Source organism: Heteronotia binoei, chromosome 9 (genome assembly GCF_032191835.1).
Source record: "Heteronotia binoei isolate CCM8104 ecotype False Entrance Well chromosome 9, APGP_CSIRO_Hbin_v1, whole genome shotgun sequence".
NCBI classification, from domain to species: domain Eukaryota; kingdom Metazoa; phylum Chordata; class Lepidosauria; order Squamata; family Gekkonidae; genus Heteronotia; species Heteronotia binoei.
The window spans coordinates 120,945,069-120,961,586 of record NC_083231.1 but is presented as its reverse complement, the minus strand read 5'-3'; the positions used below and the strand labels follow the sequence as shown (position 1 = coordinate 120,961,586).

Sequence of the window (16,518 nt, the reverse complement as noted above, 5' to 3'; positions counted from 1 at the left end):
GCCTCTTTCTCGCCTCAGAGCCAAGGCCGCTCTTGTTTGGCAGCCTGCGTGTGCTTGAATTCCAGCTGTCCTCCACAAATTGTGGGGCTCGGAGGAACGCAAGAGAACCGCGTCCTGTTCTTTCGCCCCTCCGGCGATGACGGACTGATGTTTGGAAGGATCAGGAATTGGCTCTTGGAGCCAAATAGCCTTCCAGCAGCATTCCCTGTGGGGGAGATGATTTGGGGAGGGGGCAAAGGGGTCTTTTTTCCCACCCCCGGCCTATAGGATCGGAGCTGCTATAAAGGAAATCGCTGTGGGAACGCTGGTGCCCGCTGGGCCGTTCTCCGGGGGTGAACGGGAGGGCAGCGTTATGTCAGAAACGGAGGAGGGATGAGAGAGCAATTTTCTTCTCTGCTTCGAGTGTCATTTTCTGGGAAGCTTTCCGGCTGCACATCTGGTTCCCATGAAGGTTCCCAAAGGGTTGAAACTAAGAGGGGGGGAGGCGCATTGTTCCAGCATCAGTGAGACAGAACATACCTCCTGGAACGGCTGACAGACTCCGGTGGGGACGATCACGGTTCTGGATGTTGGCCACACGCAGAACTGAAGGAGGGAGGTCCGCCAGACATGGGTTCGAGTTCTCTCGCCCGCCCCTACAGCCTCTGAGCAAGTCTTTGGTCATCCGGGCTGAGCTACCCATGAGTTAACCGTGGCTGTAATGCAGAGGTGCTCAACCCCCGGGCCATGGACCGGTACCAGTCCATGGCCTGTTAGCAACCGGGCCGTGAGTTGTATAATTATTTCATCATGTATTACAATGGAAAAAGATGATGATGACATTGGATTTATACCCTGCCCTATACTCTGAAAGAGTCTCAGAGCAGCTTACAATCGCCTATATCTTCTCTCCCCCTGTGGGTGGGGCTGAGAGAGCTCTCATGGAAGCTGCCCTTTCAAGGACAGCTCTGCAAGAGCTGACCCAAGGCCATTCCAGCAGCTGCAAGTGGAGGAGTGGGGAATCCAACCCGGTTTCCCCAGATAAGAGAGCTATGGCTAACCCGAGGCCATGCTAGCAGGTGCAAGTGGAGGACTGGGGAATCAAACCCGGTTCTCTCAGATAAGAGAGCTCTGGCTGACCCAAGGTCATTCCAGCAGCTGCAAGTGGAGGAGTAGGGAATCAAACCCAGTTCTCCCAGATAAGAAAGCTATGGTTAACCCAAGGCCATTCCAGAAGGTGCAAGTGGAGGAGTGGGGAATCCAACCCGGTTCCCCCAGATAAGAGAGCTCTGGCTGACCCAAGGCCATTCCAGCAGCTGCAAGTGGAGGAGTGGGGAATCAAACCCGGTTCTCCCAGATAAGAAAGCTATGGTTAACCCAAGGCCATTCCAGAAGGTACAAGTGGAGGAGTGGGGAATCAAACCCGATTCCCCCAGATAAGAGTCCACACACTTCACCATCACACCAAACTAATTGAAATAAAGTGCACAATTGTATCCTCCTGAAACTGTCCCCCACCCCACCCCCAGTCCGTGGAAAAATTGTCTTCCACAAAACTGGTCCCTGGTGCCAAAAAGGTTAGGGACCACTGCTGTATTGTGTTTGGAGTGGACCTGTCCCTTCTTCCAAAGAAACTCAGAGTGGTGTTCATGATCCCCCTCTTCTCAATTGGATTCTCACAACCAGGTCTTTTTTTGTAGCAGGAACTCCTTTGCATATTAGCCGCAGACCCCTGATGTAGCCAGTCCTCCTGGAGCTGACAGTAGGCCCTGTACTAACAGCCCTGAAAGCTCTTGGAGGATTAGCTACATCAGGGGGGGCGTGGCCTAATACGCAAAGGAGTTCCTGCTACAAAAAAGGCCCTACTCACAACAACCCTTTGAGGTAGTCCAGGTGCGAATGACTGACCAGAGGTCACCTTTGTGAGGTTTGTATTAGGAACTGGAATCTGAGCTTTCTCAATCTTAGGCTGTGATCACACGCTAAATAATGTACTTTCAATGCACTTTCCAACTGGACGCTTGCCATTTCGCACAGAACGCTTTCTCACGCACTGAATAACGCACTTTCAATCCACATTCTGTGCACTTTGCAACTGGATTTTACCGTACGAAATGGCGAAACTCACTTTAACATGATCGCCAGGGTGGATTGAAACGGCGTTATGTAGCATGTGTGAAAGTGCCCATAGTAAAATCCACTTGGAAAGCGCACTGAAAGTGGATTGTCAGCGCATTATTTAGCACGTGTGACTGTAGCTCCTGGACTGCACGTTTGACACCCCTGATGAAGACCATCCTGTTGCAAACAACGGCTGGCCAGTCAGGAGATAACCTTTTGGGAGCTCAGGAGCATGGGACAGGGATGACAGACTTGGCCTTTGCCAGGTCTTCTCCATCCTGGGAGGAGTGCGGTGAAAGACCTCTGGGCTGTGGCTCACTCAGGGTTGGCCCCTGCCACTAGGCAAACTAGATGATTGCCTAGGGCGCCGGCCTTCTGGGGGCACTGAATTGGGTGCTCCCCCCCAATGAATGGTGATGTTATAGGACTGCCAAACCCCCGGTCTGGGTGGGGGGGTTTCCTGCCCGGGAGGTTCCCGACCTGCCGGCCCACATCGGCGGGGTGATGACGTCACCCGGGTGTGATATCATCGCGGCGACCGCTCTAGCTGCTTCCGGGAAAACTCTATGGTTTCTGCGGCCGCTCTAGCCATTTGGGAGGGAAAACTTTATGGTACAATAGAGGGAAGGCAGGGGACTTGGCAACCCTATGATGTTAGCAGCAATGTTCCCTCTCAGCTGAGTTACTGCGATCGAACTCACACATTTTTTTTGTCTTAGCTCAGGAAAAACGGCCCCAGAGCAAACTCATGGATGCAACAGCTCACAACTTTAATACCAGTAGCTCACAAAGTAAAATTTTTGCTCACAAGACCCCACAGCTTAGAGGGAGTATTGATTATCAGTTGGGGGGGGGGGAGGGAAGCATGCCAAAAGTCAGCTTTGCCTAGGGTGCCAGACAGTCTAGAGCAGGAGTGGCCAAACATGCTTAACGTAAGAGCTGCACAGAATAAATGTCAGATGTTCGAGAGCCGCGAGACATGAATGTCAGATGTTCGAGAGCCGTGAGACACGAACGTCAGATGTCCGAGAGCCGTGAGACACGAACGTCAGATGTCTGAGAGCCGCGAGACACGGACGTCAGATATTTGAGAGCCGCGAGACACAAATGCCAGATGCTGGAGAGCTGTGAGACACAAACGCCAGATGCTTGAGAGCAGCAAGACACAAACACCAGATGTCTGAGAGCCGCGAGACACGAACGTCAGATGTTTGAGAGCCGCGAGACATGAATGCCAGATGTTTGAGAGCCGCGAGACACGAACGTCAGATGTTTGAGAGCCGTGAGACACAAACAGCAGATGCTTGAGAGCAGCAAGACACGAACACCAGATGTTTGAGAGCCGCAAGACACGAACATCAGATGTTTGAGAGCCACGAGACACAAACGCCAGATGCTTGAGAGCAGCAAGACACGAACGCCAGATGTTTGAGAGCCGTGAGACATGGACGTCAGATGTTTGAGAGCAACGAGACACGAACGTCAGATGTTTGAGAGCTGCGAGACACAAACAGCAGATGCTTGAGAGCCGCGAGACATGAACGTCAGATGCTTGAGAGCAGCGAGACATGAACGCCAGATGCTTGAGAGCTGCAAGACACAAATGCCAGATGCTTGAGAGCCGTGAGACACGAACGCCAGATGCTTGAGAGCAGGGAGACATGAACGCCAGATGCTTGAGAGCCATGAGACACGGATGTCAGATGTTTGAGAGCCGCGAGACACGAAGTCAGATGTTTGAGAGCCGCGAGACACGAACGCCAGATGCTTGAGAGCCACGAGACACGAACGTCAGATGTTTGAGAGCTGCGAGACACAAACGCCAGATGCTTGAGAGACGCGAGACACGAACGCCAGATGCTTGAGAGCCGCGAGACATGAACGTCAGATGCTTGAGAGCCGCGAGACACGGACGTCAGATGTTTGAGAGTCGCAAGACATGACATGAACGTTAGATGTCTAAGAGCCACAAGGAAGGCAGGCAGGCAGGCAGTCAGGCAAATAGGTGGAAGAGGGAGAGGTGGAAAGAAAGCAACTTTAATTTTAAATGCATTTTCTACTCTGTCAGCTGGCTTGGCTTGAAGAAATGATTTAAAGAGACAAGGGCCTTTTCCAAGCCAGCCGATGGGGCGGTGGGGGCTCGGAGAGCCGCACGATATGTGTGAAAGAGCCGCATGTGGCCACTCTCGGTCTAGAGCCCACCGTGGGCTCACTTCTTTTGCATTGCACTGTTCAGATGTTGTGCCGGTCTCTGTTCCTCGGGGGGATTACAGATCCCTGCGCAAGCCAGGGTCTGGCACACCCGCAGAGCTGAGTCAGAGCTTTCCCCTTACAGCTCCTCTCCCAGTCATTTATTTTATTTTTAAACACCTGCTTGTCATTCGATGCCGGGAAGCCGATGGGCCTGGTTTGAATCTCCGCTCTGATGATGACACACTCTGTGGTCCCCTGGACAGATGAGTTGACAGCAGAGAGATTAGTTCTCCTTCTGCCCTGCCCCCACCATAAGAGCTCTCTGTGTGCGACGTTGTGCTTGTTGCGTTCCTTTGGCTGACCTTATGTGACTTCGGGCCCATCGGTTCCTGTGTCACTGATCCAAATTGGGACAGGGCAGCACCTTGCGCCCCTTTCCTGCCCATGTACAGTGGGGTCAGTTGCCTGTTGTGTTCCGACTAGTGCTTTGTAAAACCTCTGTGAAAAGAAACCATCATTAAATCACGTACCCCCCGAACGCCAAATGCGTCTTGGAAACGAATGCCGCATGGGTCTGGTTTAAGAAGGTCTTAACGTTTTTTTAATACAGCCCCGTGGTGCAGATTGGTGAAGCTGCAGTACTGCAGTCCTAAGGTCTGCTCACGACCTGAGTTTGATCCCTGTGGAAGCTGGGTTCAGGTAGCCAGCTCCAGGTTGACTCAGCCTTCCATCCTTCCGAGGTGGGTCAAAGGAGTCCCCAGCTTGCTGGGGGGAAAGTGTAGGTGACTGGGGAAAGCAATGGCAATCCACCCCGTAAAAAGTCTGCCGTGAAAATGTTGTGATGAGATGTCACCCCAGAGTCGAAAATGACTGGTTCTTGCACAGGGGACTACCTTGACCTTTATTTATAGCATCCCGATGGCGCAGAATGGTAAAGCTGCAGTACTGCAGTCCAAGCTCTGCTCATGACCTGAGTTCGATCCCGGCGGAAGCTGGGTTTTCAGGTAGCCGGCTCTAGGTTGACTCGGCCTTCCATCCTTCCGAGGTCAGTCAAAGGAGTCCCCAGCTTGCTGGGGGGAAAGTGTAAAAGACTGGGGAAGGCAATGGCAAACCACCCCGTCAAAAGTCTGCCGTGAAAACACTGTGATGCGACGTCACCCCAGAGTCGGAAATGACTGATGCTTGCACAGGGGACTACCTTACCTTAATTTTTTTTGTTTCATTTTGAGGGTACGATAGCCCCCCCACCCAGGCTGGGTTGGGAGGTAGCTGGAAGAATGTGTGACTGTTGATTCCCCTGACGCTCCAGTGGTCAGCACCACCAACTGTGGTATCTACTTGTGGCTCGCCTGGCTGGGCTGGGCATTGATACCGCCATGTTGGAGCAGTTCCCATCTGGCTGGAGGGATACAGGGGCGTGAAATCTGGAGGCTGCTTCCATGGGGGGTGGCTGTGCAGAGGACCGCAAGCGTTGGTCTTCACTCCCCAGCTGCTTATCATCTGCCTGAAACACTTTCCCTATCAAGAAAGGTCGAAACGCTTGGAGCTCTTTCGCTTGGAGAAACTTCGACTGCGGGGTGACATGATAGAGGTTTTACAAGATTAGGCAGGGGATAGAGAAGGTAGAGAAAGAAGTCCTTTTCTCCCTTTCTCACAATATGAGAACTCATGAACGTTCAATGAAATTGCTGAGCAGTCGGGTTACAACGATTAAAAGGAAGTCCTTCTTCACCCAAAGGGTGATTAACACGTGGAATTCACTGCCACAGGACGTGGTGGCAGCTACAAGCATAGCCAGCTTCAAGAGGGGATTGGATAAGCATATGGAGCAGAGGTCCATCAGCGACTTAGCCACAGCTTAATGTTGGAGCTCTCTGTCTGGGGCAGTGATGCTCTGTATTTTGGGTGCTTGGGGGGGCATAGTGTGATGGCTTCTTGTGTCCGGGCCCCACTGATGGACTTTCTGATGGCATCTATATTTTTTGGCCACTGTGTGACACAGAGTGTTGGACTGGATGGGCCATTGGCATGATCCAACATGGCTTCTCTTATGTTCTTATGTGACGCAGAGTGTTGGACAGGATGGGCCATTGGCCTGATCCAACATGGCTTCTCTTATGTTTTTATGTGACACTGAGTGTTGGACTGGATGGGCCACTGGCCTGATCCAACAGGGCTTCTCTTCTGTTCTTATGTGACACAGAGTGTTGGATTGGATGGGCCATTGGCCTGATCCAACATGGCTTCTCTTATGTTCTTATGTGACACAGAGTGTTGGATTGGATGGGCCACTGGTCTGATCCAACATGGCTTCTCTTATGTTCTTATGTGACACAGAGTGTTGGATTGGATGGGCCATTGGCCTGATCCAACATGGCTTCTCTTATGTTCTTATGTGACACAGAGTGTTGGACTGGATGGGCCACTGGCCTGATCCAACATGGCTTCTCCTATGTTCTTATGTGACACAGAGTGTTGGACAGGATGGGCCACTGGCCTGATCCAACATGGCTTCTCTTATGTTCTTATGTGACACAGAGTGTTGGACTGTATAGGCCATTGGCCTGATCCAACATAATAATAATAATAATAATAATAATAATAATAATAATAATAATAATAATAATATTTTATTTATATCCCGCCCTCCCCGCAAAGCGGGCTCAGGGCGGCTAACAGACACGGGAGTCCCATGATTCACATTGAACAATATAACCGACATGGGATCCCATGATTCATAAAACATAACAACATAACAATTTAAACATTAATTACAGATAAGTTATTTAAAATACATAAAAACATATAAAATATAAAATAGGTGCTAAATTAGTATAATCCTGCTGTATTTAAGATGGCTGTTCGTTAGTCAGGTTCCATCTCAATTACCACCTGATGTCTCAAATGCCAGCTGAAAAAGAAATGTTTTGCAAGCCCATGGCTTCTCTGATGTTCTTATGTGACACAGAGTGTTGGACTGGATGGGCCACTGGCCTGATCCAACATGGCTTCTCTTATGTTCTTATGTGACACAGAGTGTTGGACTGGATGGGCCACTGGCCTGATCCAACATGGCTTCTCTTATGTTCTTATGTGACACAGAGTGTTGGAATAGATGGGCCACTGGCCTGATCCAACATGGCTTCTCTTATGTTCTTATGTGACACAGAGTGTTGGACTGGAGGGGCCACTGGCCTGATCCAACAGGGCTTCTCTTATGTTCTTCTGTGACACAGAGTGTTGGACTGGAGGGGCCACTGGCCTGATCCAACATGGCTTCTCTTATGTTCTTATGTGACACAGAGTGTTGGACTGGATGGGCCACTGGCCTGATCCAACAGGGCTTCTCTTATGTTCTTAAATAGCTGGAGGGTGTGTTTCTTTCAGGGTATGATGTCCTTCTGACTCAAGTGTGGGATGACAGATTTCTGTAGTCTATCGAGGGTCAGTGATGGGTTGGACAGTGGATTTATTTAGTGTATCTAGGGTCAGGGTCAATGATGTCTAGGGTCAGTACTCTACTTTTGAGTCTTCTGCTTTCAGGAACACCAAAATGGCTTTGGTTGGCATTAGGGGGACATCCTGAAGCTGGCTGGGTGACCCTTGGGCCACTGATTATGAGCCTAGCCTGCTTTAGAGGGTTGTTGTGAATATCTAAGGCAGAAGATGACAGATCCTAGTGTGGGGCTGTGATGATGATGATGATGATGATATTGGATTTATATCCTGCCCTATACTCTGAATCTCAGAGCGGCTTACAATCTCCTTCATCTCCTTCTCCCACAATGGACACCTTGTGAGGTAGGTGGGGCTGAAAAACCTCTCCCAGAAACTGCCCTTCCAAGGACAACCTCTGCGAGAGCTCTGGCTGACCCAAGGCCATTCCAGCAGCTGCAAGTAGAGGAGTGGGAATCCAACCAGGTTCTCCCAGATAGGAGAGATGTGGCTGACCCAAGGCCCTTCCAGCAGGTGCAAGTGCAGGAGTGGGGAATCAAACTGGTTCTCCCAGATAAGAGAGCTATGGCTGACCTAAGGCCATTCCAGCAGGTGCAAGTGGAGGAGTGGGGAATCCAACTCGGTTCTCCCAGATAAGAGAGCTATTGGCTGACCTAAGCCCATTCCAGCAGGTGCAAGTGCAGGAGTGGGGAATCAAACTGGTTCTCCCAGATAAGAGAGCTATGGCTTCCCTAAGGCCATTCCAGCAGGTGCAAGTGGAGGAGTGGGGAATCCAACTCAGTTCTCCCAGATAAGAGAGCTATTGGTTGACCCATGGCCCTTCCAGCAGGTGCAAGTGCAGGAGTGGGGAATCAAACCGGTTCTCCCAGATAAGAGAGCTCTGGCTGACCTAAGGCCATTTCAGCAGGTGCAAGTAGAGGAGTGGGGAATCCAACCCGGTTCTCCCAGATAAGAGAGCTCTGGCTGACCCAAGGCCATGCTAGCAGGTGCAAGTGGAGGAGTGGGGAATCAAACCTGGTTCTCCCAGATAAGAGTCTGCACACTTAACTACACCAAACTGAGCAGTTTGGAGAAAGGCAAATGGGGAGGGATACTAGCGGACAGGGCTTTCTTTGAGCAGGAACTCACAGGAACGCAGTTCCGGCTGGCGGGGCATTAGGGGGTGTGGCCTAATATGCAAATGAAATCCCGCTGGGCTTTTTTTTGTAGAAAAAGCCCTATGTGAAACAGTGGTGACATTGCAGGGTGTGGCCTAAGATGCAAAGGAGTTCCTGCTGGGCTTTTTCAACCAAAAAAGCCGTGCCAGCTGAGTAGGGTTTCTATTCTGTGGTGAGCTAATCCGCATCCTCTCTTTTCTGCAGGCTCCATCACCTGAACGCGCAGAGGTGGCCCTGAGTGTCGAGGACAGGGAACTTATTTTGGTGCTGGAGAAAAATCAGTAAGTGTCCACCTGCCAAGACAATAGGCCGCAGCTAAAATGCTGTGTAGCAGCTGAGCGAGCGAGTGAGCGAGCTGTGATCCGGGAGTTCTCCTGCCCCAAACTTTCCTCTGCCACAAGTTCAGTAGAAATCTGGATGCCAGCTTCTTTCTCTGAACTCCACCCCCCACCCCTCTGCAAGAGTGGAATATCAGTGTTGGTCAACCTGACAAGGTTTGTTGCAAGGGGTACAACACGCTTATCTTAGCAAAGAGGGATGGTGGCTCAGTGGCAGAGCATCTGCTTGGTAAGCAGAAGGTCCCAGGTTCAATCCCCGGCATCTCCAACTAATAAGGGTCCAGGCAAGCAGGCGTGAAAAACCTCAGCTGGAGACCCTGGAGAGCCGCTGCCAGTCTGAGTAGACAAGACTGACTTTAATGGCTTCCTTCCTCCCTCCCTTCCCTTCCCTTTCCTCCTTCCTTCCGGTAGAGCATCTGCTTGGTAAGCAGAAGGTCCCAGGTTCAATCCCTGGCATCAACTAAAAAGGGTCCAGGCAAATAGGAGTGAAGAACCTCAGCTGGAGACCCTGGAGAGCCGCTGCCAGTCTGAGTAGACAAGACTGATTTTGATGGACCCAAGAGGGTCTGATTCAGTAGAAGGCAGCTTCATATGTTCAATATATGTTCAAAGAGGTTTGAACACTGAAAATGTCCGCCTAAATGCAATGTGTTATGGTCGAGAGCCAAAATGCTATGCCCAGGAAAACTGGGTCCTGCAGCTTTCCTATATGCGGTGTGCAAATTAAACAAATTTGTGCACAACTCTAATCTTTGCTTGGTGGATTCTTCTGCTGATGACGTTTGGGGGGGGGGGGGAGCTATGCAATGTTTGGCCCTGTTCAGTTTCCCCCCCCCCCCAATCTTTCGTTTTTGAATTTTACTTGGCACTGACTATGCTTCAGACTCATAAGAACATAAGAGAAGCCATGTTGGATTAGGCCAGTGGCCCATCCAGTTCAGCACTCTGTGTCACAGAAGAACATAAGAGAAGCCATGTTGGATCAGGCCAGTGGCCCATCCAGTCCAGCACTCTGTGTCACATAAGAACATAAGAGAAGCCCTGTTGTATTGATCCAACAGGGCTTCTCTTATGTTCTTATGTGACAGAGTGTTGGAGTGGATGGGCCATTGGCCTGATCCAACAGGGCTTCTCTTATGTTTTTATGTGACACAGAGTGTTGGACTGGATGGGCCATTGGCCTGATCCAACATGGCTTCTCTTATGTTCTTATGTGACACAGAGTGTTGGACTGGATGGGCCACTGGCCTGATCCAACAGGGCTTCTCTTATGAGCCCCAGAGGGCACTGAGGTCATCTGGGAAAAACCAGTTGAATATCCCTGGGCCAAGGGAGGCCAGACTGAAGGCCACTCGGGACCGGGCCTTCTCTATTACCGCTCCATTACTGTGGAATCAACTCCCTGAGGAGGTGAGGGCCCTACGATGTTTAGATGGATTCCGTAGGGCCTGCAAGACCCACCTCTTCAAGATGGCCTTCAACTAGTGGAAAACTAGTGACAAACTAGGTATGCTGCTGGAAATGCTTTTATTCTTGAAATGCTTTTACTCTCGGAAATTTACTGAAACCTGTTTATAACGCCATATTGTTAAGTTAATTTTAAAAATTTGTAATTGTTTTAACCATGTTTTATAAGTATAATTAATGTAATGTGTGTTTTCTGTTGTGAGCCGCCCTGAGCCTGCTCCGGCGGGGAGGGCGGGATAGAAATAAAAAATTATTATTATTATTATATTATTATATGTTCTTATGTGACACAGAGTGTTGGACTGGTTGGGCCATTGGCCTGATCCAACATGGCTTCTCTTATGTTCTTATGTGACACAGAGTGTTGGACTGGATGGGCCATTGGCCTGATCCAACAGGGCTTCTCTTATGTTCTTATGTGACACAGAGTGTTGGACTGGATGGACCATTGGCCTGATCCAACAGGGCTTCTCTTATGTTCTTATGTGACACAGAGTGTTGGAGTGGATGGGCCATGGGCCTGATCCAACAGGGCTTCTCTTATGTTCTTATGTGACACAGAGTGCTGGACTGGAGGGGCCATTGGCCTGATCCAACAGGGCTTCTCTTATGTGACACAGAGTGTTGGACTGGATGGGCCATTGGCCTGATCCAACAGGGCTTCTCCTATGTTCTTATGTGACACAGAGTGTTGGACTGGATGGGCCACTGGCCTGATCCAACAGGGCTTCTCTTATGTTCTTATGTGACACAGAGTGTTGGACTGGATGGGCCACTGGCCTGATCCAACAGGGCTTCTCCTATGTTCTTATGTGACACAGAGTGTTGGACTGGAGGGGCCACTGGCCTGATCCAACAGGGCTTCTCTTATTTTCTTATGTGACACAGAGTGTTGGACTGGATGGGCCACTGGCCTGATCCAACAGGGCTTCTCTTATGTTCTTATGTGACACAGAGTGTTGGACTGGATGGGCCAAGGGCCTGATCCAACAGGGCTTCTCTTATGTTCTTATGTGACACAGAGTGTTGGACTGGATGGACCATTGGCCTGATCCAACAGGGCTTCTCTTATGTTCTTATGTGACACAGAGTGTTGGAGTGGATGGGCCATGGGCCTGATCCAACAGGGCTTCTCTTATGTTCTTATGTGACACAGAGTGTTGGAGTGGATGGGCCATTGGCCTGATCCAACAGGGCTTCTCTTATGTGACACAGAGTGTTGGACTGGATGGGCCATTGGCCTGATCCAACAGGGCTTCTCCTATGTTCTTATGTGACACAGAGTGTTGGACTGGATGGGCCACTGGCCTGATCCAACAGGGCTTCTCTTATGTTCTTATGTGACACAGAGTGTTGGACTGGATGGGCCACTGGCCTGATCCAACAGGGCTTCTCCTATGTTCTTATGTGACACAGAGTGTTGGACTGGAGGGGCCACTGGCCTGATCCAACAGGGCTTCTCTTATTTTCTTATGTGACACAGAGTGTTGGACTGGATGGGCCACTGGCCTGATCCAACAGGGCTTCTCTTATGTTCTTATGTTCTGTTATCAATGCTTTGTTCATTGAGGAAGACTCACCCCTGGAATTTGTGGGTTAAGAACTGAGGGTCTTTAAGCAGACAAAGAATGCAGTTTTCCATCTCAGTAGCCCCAACCGCAGATGGAAGAAGGGGGGAGGGCCCCAGAACTTCTCATTTTGGTAAAGGAGATTTGCATACAGATCATGTACAGGGAGAAGTCAAGGCAACTGCATTTCCTTTTGAATGGAGACAGCTTCTCCATGTATGGGTAAAACTAGTTATTTTTCTGGCAGGGGTGTGTGCAAAAAATTTTTTTTTGGGGGGGGGGAATGGAAATCTGTGCTCTCCTTCTGTGCATCGAGTCTCAACTTACTGTATTGCTTTATCAGCATAAATGGAAAGCTTAGTTAGCACATAACTCTTTCGGCGCGTTTATGAAGTATGAAACTACGAACGACTTCCCGTAATACGAGCAAAATTGCAAACACACCCAATGTGAAAGAGAGTGTTGTCAACTGCTGCTGCCCTAACCCAAGCTGCAATTTTTGCCATCCAAAAAGAAGGGGAGGGGGTGGGCGATGACTAATAACCAGGGCTTTTTTTTTTTGAGCCGGAACGCACCAGAACGCCGTTCCTGCTGGCTTGGTGTCAGGGGGTAAAGCCTACTCTGCAAAATGAGTCGCTGCTGGGCTTTTTCTACAAAAAGCCCCTGCAGAAACCGCAGTAAAGAAAAGAAAGATCAAGGTGGGTGGCCATATTAGTTCGTCTGTAGCAGCAGAAAAGAGCCAGAGTCCAGCAGTACCTTAAGGACTAACAGAATTTGTGGAGGGGGCGGAGCTTCCATGAGTCACCGCTCACTTCTTCAGATACCTGGACTCTTGCTTTTTTTTTTTTTTTAACTGTTGAACAAAAGTATTTTATTGGAGTAGAGGAATTCTTTGGCTCACCTGGTACTGCAAAGTGTTGATTTTCAAAACAAGGGGTGAACAGAGATGGAAGAATAAGAATACGATATTGCAGGGGTGGCCAACAGTAGCTCTCCAGATGTTTATTGCCTACAACTCCCATCAGCCCCAGCCAGCATGGCCAATGGCTGGGGCTGATGGGAGTTGTAGGCCAAAAAACATCTGGAGAGCTACCGTTGGCCACCCCTGATGTTGGATTTATACCCCACTCTCCACTCTGAATCTCAGAACGGCTCACCATCTCCTTTTCCTTCCTCCCCCACAACAGACACCCTGTGAGGTAGATGAAGATATTGGATTTATATCCCGCCCTCCACTCCGAAGAGTCTCAGAGCGGCTCACAATCTCCTTTCCCTCCCCCCCCCCCACAACAGGCACCCTGTGAGGTAGATGAAGATATCGGATTTATATCCCGCCCTCCACTCCGAAGAGTCTCAGAGCGGCTCACAATCTCCTTTCCTTTCCCCCCTACAACAGACACCCTGTGAGGTAGATGAAGATATTGGATTTATATCCCGCCCTCCACTCCGAAGAATCTCAGAGTGGCTCACAATCTCCTTTCCCTTCCTCCCCCCCCCCACAACAGACACCCTGTGAGGTAGATGAAGATATTGGATTTATATCCCGCCCTCCACTCCAAAGAGTCTCAGAGGGGCTCACAATCTCCTTTACCTTCCTCCCCCACAACAGGCACCCTGTGAGGTGGGTGGGGCTGAGAGAGCTCCCCCAGAAGCTGCCCTTTCAAGGACAACTCCCGTGAGAACTCTGGCTGACCCAAGGCCATCCCAGCAGCTGCCTAGGGAAGAGCAGGGAATCAAACCCGGTTCTCCCAGATAAAAGTCTGCACACTTCACCGCTACACCAAACTGACTCTCAACGAAGTCTAAGTCCAGTGGCACCGTTAAGACCAATGACGTTTAATTCTGGGTATAAGCTTTCAGGTGCCTGCACGCAAGCACACTTCTTCTAATGAACCGAGGTGGTTGGCCGCTACCTGCCTCTGGGTAGCAACCCAGGACTTCCTTGGGAGTCTCCCGTCCAAGGACTAGACAGGGGTGACCCTGCTTGGCTTCCAAAGTATGACAAGATTGGGTTAGCCTAGGCCAGGGGTGAGGAACAGTGGCTCTCCAGATGTCTTTTGCCTACAACTCCCATCAGCCCCAGCCATTGGCCATGCTGGCTGGGGCTGATGGGAGTTGTAGGCAAAAGACATCTGGAGAGCCACTGTTCCTCACCCCTGGCCTAGGCGAACACTTGTCAGGGATGCTCTAGGCCAGGGGGGGGGACATCCGTCCCAAGGGCCATAAACGGCCCTTGAGATCACTTGGTTTGGCCCTCGGGGATTGCTGGGCCAAGCCAAGCCGTGTGTCGGCCTCCCATAGGGTGGGGGATGGGAGCCAGCTACCACCAGTTCAGTTTGCACTTGATTCTCTCAGATGGTGTGGCCTAGTATGCAAATATTAGGGGATGTGGTCTAATATGTTAATGAGTTCCTGCTAGGGTTGCCAATCCCCAGGTGGGGGCAGGGGATCCCCCGGTTTGGAGGCCCTCCCCGCACTTCAGGGTCGTCAGAAAGCGGAGGGAGTGGAGGGAAATGTCTGCTGGGAACTCTATTATTCCCAAAGGAGATTTATTCCCAAAGAAAATAATTGATCCGCGGGTATCTGGGACTATGGGGGGGCTGGTTTTGGGGTAGAGGCACCAACATTTCAGTATAGCATCTAGTGCCTCTCCCCAAAATACCCTCCAAGTTTCAAAAAGATTAGACCAGGGGGTCCAATTCTATGAGCCCCCAAAAGAAGGTGCCCCTATCCTTCATTATTTCCTGTGGAAGGAAGGCATTGAAAAGGTGTGCCGTCCCTTTAAATGTGATGGCCAGAACTCTCTTGGAGTTCAATGATGCTTGTCACAGCCTTGATCTTGGCTCCACCCCAATGTCTCCTGGCTCCACCCCCAAAGTCCCCAGATATTTCTTGAATTGGACTTGGCAACCCTAGTTCCTGCTGGTCTTTTTCCTAGCGTGGCAGGTTGGGGTGTGTGTGTGTGCCAAATTAGGCTCTCCCCCACATGACTTCAAATAGAAAAACAATGATTTACATTCATTTTGCTGGCTTGAAATGTTCTCTGTCAGCGGAGCACTATTTTTTGAACTGATAATTTTTTGTATGGCCCGCAAATGATGTTATAAATATTCCAAATGGCCCTTGGCAGAAAAAAAGGTTTCCCACCCTGGCTCTAGGCCAGGCGTGGCCAACGGTAGCTCTCCAGATGTTTTTTTGCCTACAACTCCCATCAGCCCCAGCCACTGGCTATGCTGGCTGGGGTGTGTGTAGGGTTGCCAAGTCCAATTCAAGAAATATCTGGGGACTTTGGGGGTGGAGCCAGGAGACATTAGGGGTGGAACCAAGATCAAGGCTGTGACAAGCATAATTGAACTCCAAAGGGAGTTCTGGCCATCACATTTAAAGGGACGGCGCACCTTTTCAATGCCTTCCTTCCATAGGAAATAATGAAGGATAGGGGCACTTTCTTTGGGGGCTCATAGAATTGGACCCCCTGGTCCAATCGTTTTGAAACTTGGGGGGTATTTTGGGGAGAGGCACTAGATGCTATACTGAATATTTGGTGCCTCTACCCCAAAAACAGCCCCCCCAGAACCCCAGATACCCACGGATCAATTCTCCATTATTTTCTATGGGAATAAATCTCCCTAGGGAATTATGAGTACCCAGCAGACATTTCCCTCCCCTCCCCCTGCTTTCTGACGACCCTGAAGCGGGGGGAGGGTCTCCAAACCGGGGGATCCCCTGCCCCCACCTGGGGATTGGCAACCCTAGATGGGAGTTGTAGGCAAAAAACATCTGGAAAGCTACCGTTGGCCAACCTTGCTCTAGGCTGATCCTGCATTGAGCAGGGGGTTGGACTAGATGGCCTCTATGACCCCCTTCAGCTCTGTGATATTAGGGTTCTGTCTAGGTAACGACACAACACATTTTCCCTCGACTGGGTTGAAAGGCTTGGCCTAGGAGTTCTGTGTTTTCCTGTTATTCGTGGGCCTGACCCAGATTGGCTGTGTGATGCGTGGAGAAAGGGGGCTTAGGTTCCCCCGCCCCGTGCCATTATCCTGACCTGAATTCACCCGGTGGAACGTCTGTTTCCCTCGCAGACGTCTTTCTGGGATGCGTTTCCCTAGACCAGGGGTGGGGAATAGTGGCTCTCCAGATGTTTTTTGCCTACAACTCCCATCAGCCCCAGCCATTGGCCATGCTGGCTGGGGCTGATGGGAGTTGTAGGCCAAAAAACATCTGGAGAGCCACTGT

General features: G+C 50.4%; 1 protein-coding gene across 1 annotated transcript in view; it reads left to right on the top strand.

The window, feature by feature from the left end:
* The window catches only part of ADAM33 (ADAM metallopeptidase domain 33), a 141,674-nt gene that overhangs the window by 36,951 nt on the left and 88,205 nt on the right, over positions 1-16,518 (top strand). Inside the window, exon 3 of the mRNA XM_060247421.1 lies at positions 9,111-9,187. Within this exon, the coding sequence (XP_060103404.1) occupies positions 9,111-9,187 (77 nt within the window). The remainder of the gene's footprint in view (positions 1-9,110; positions 9,188-16,518) is intronic.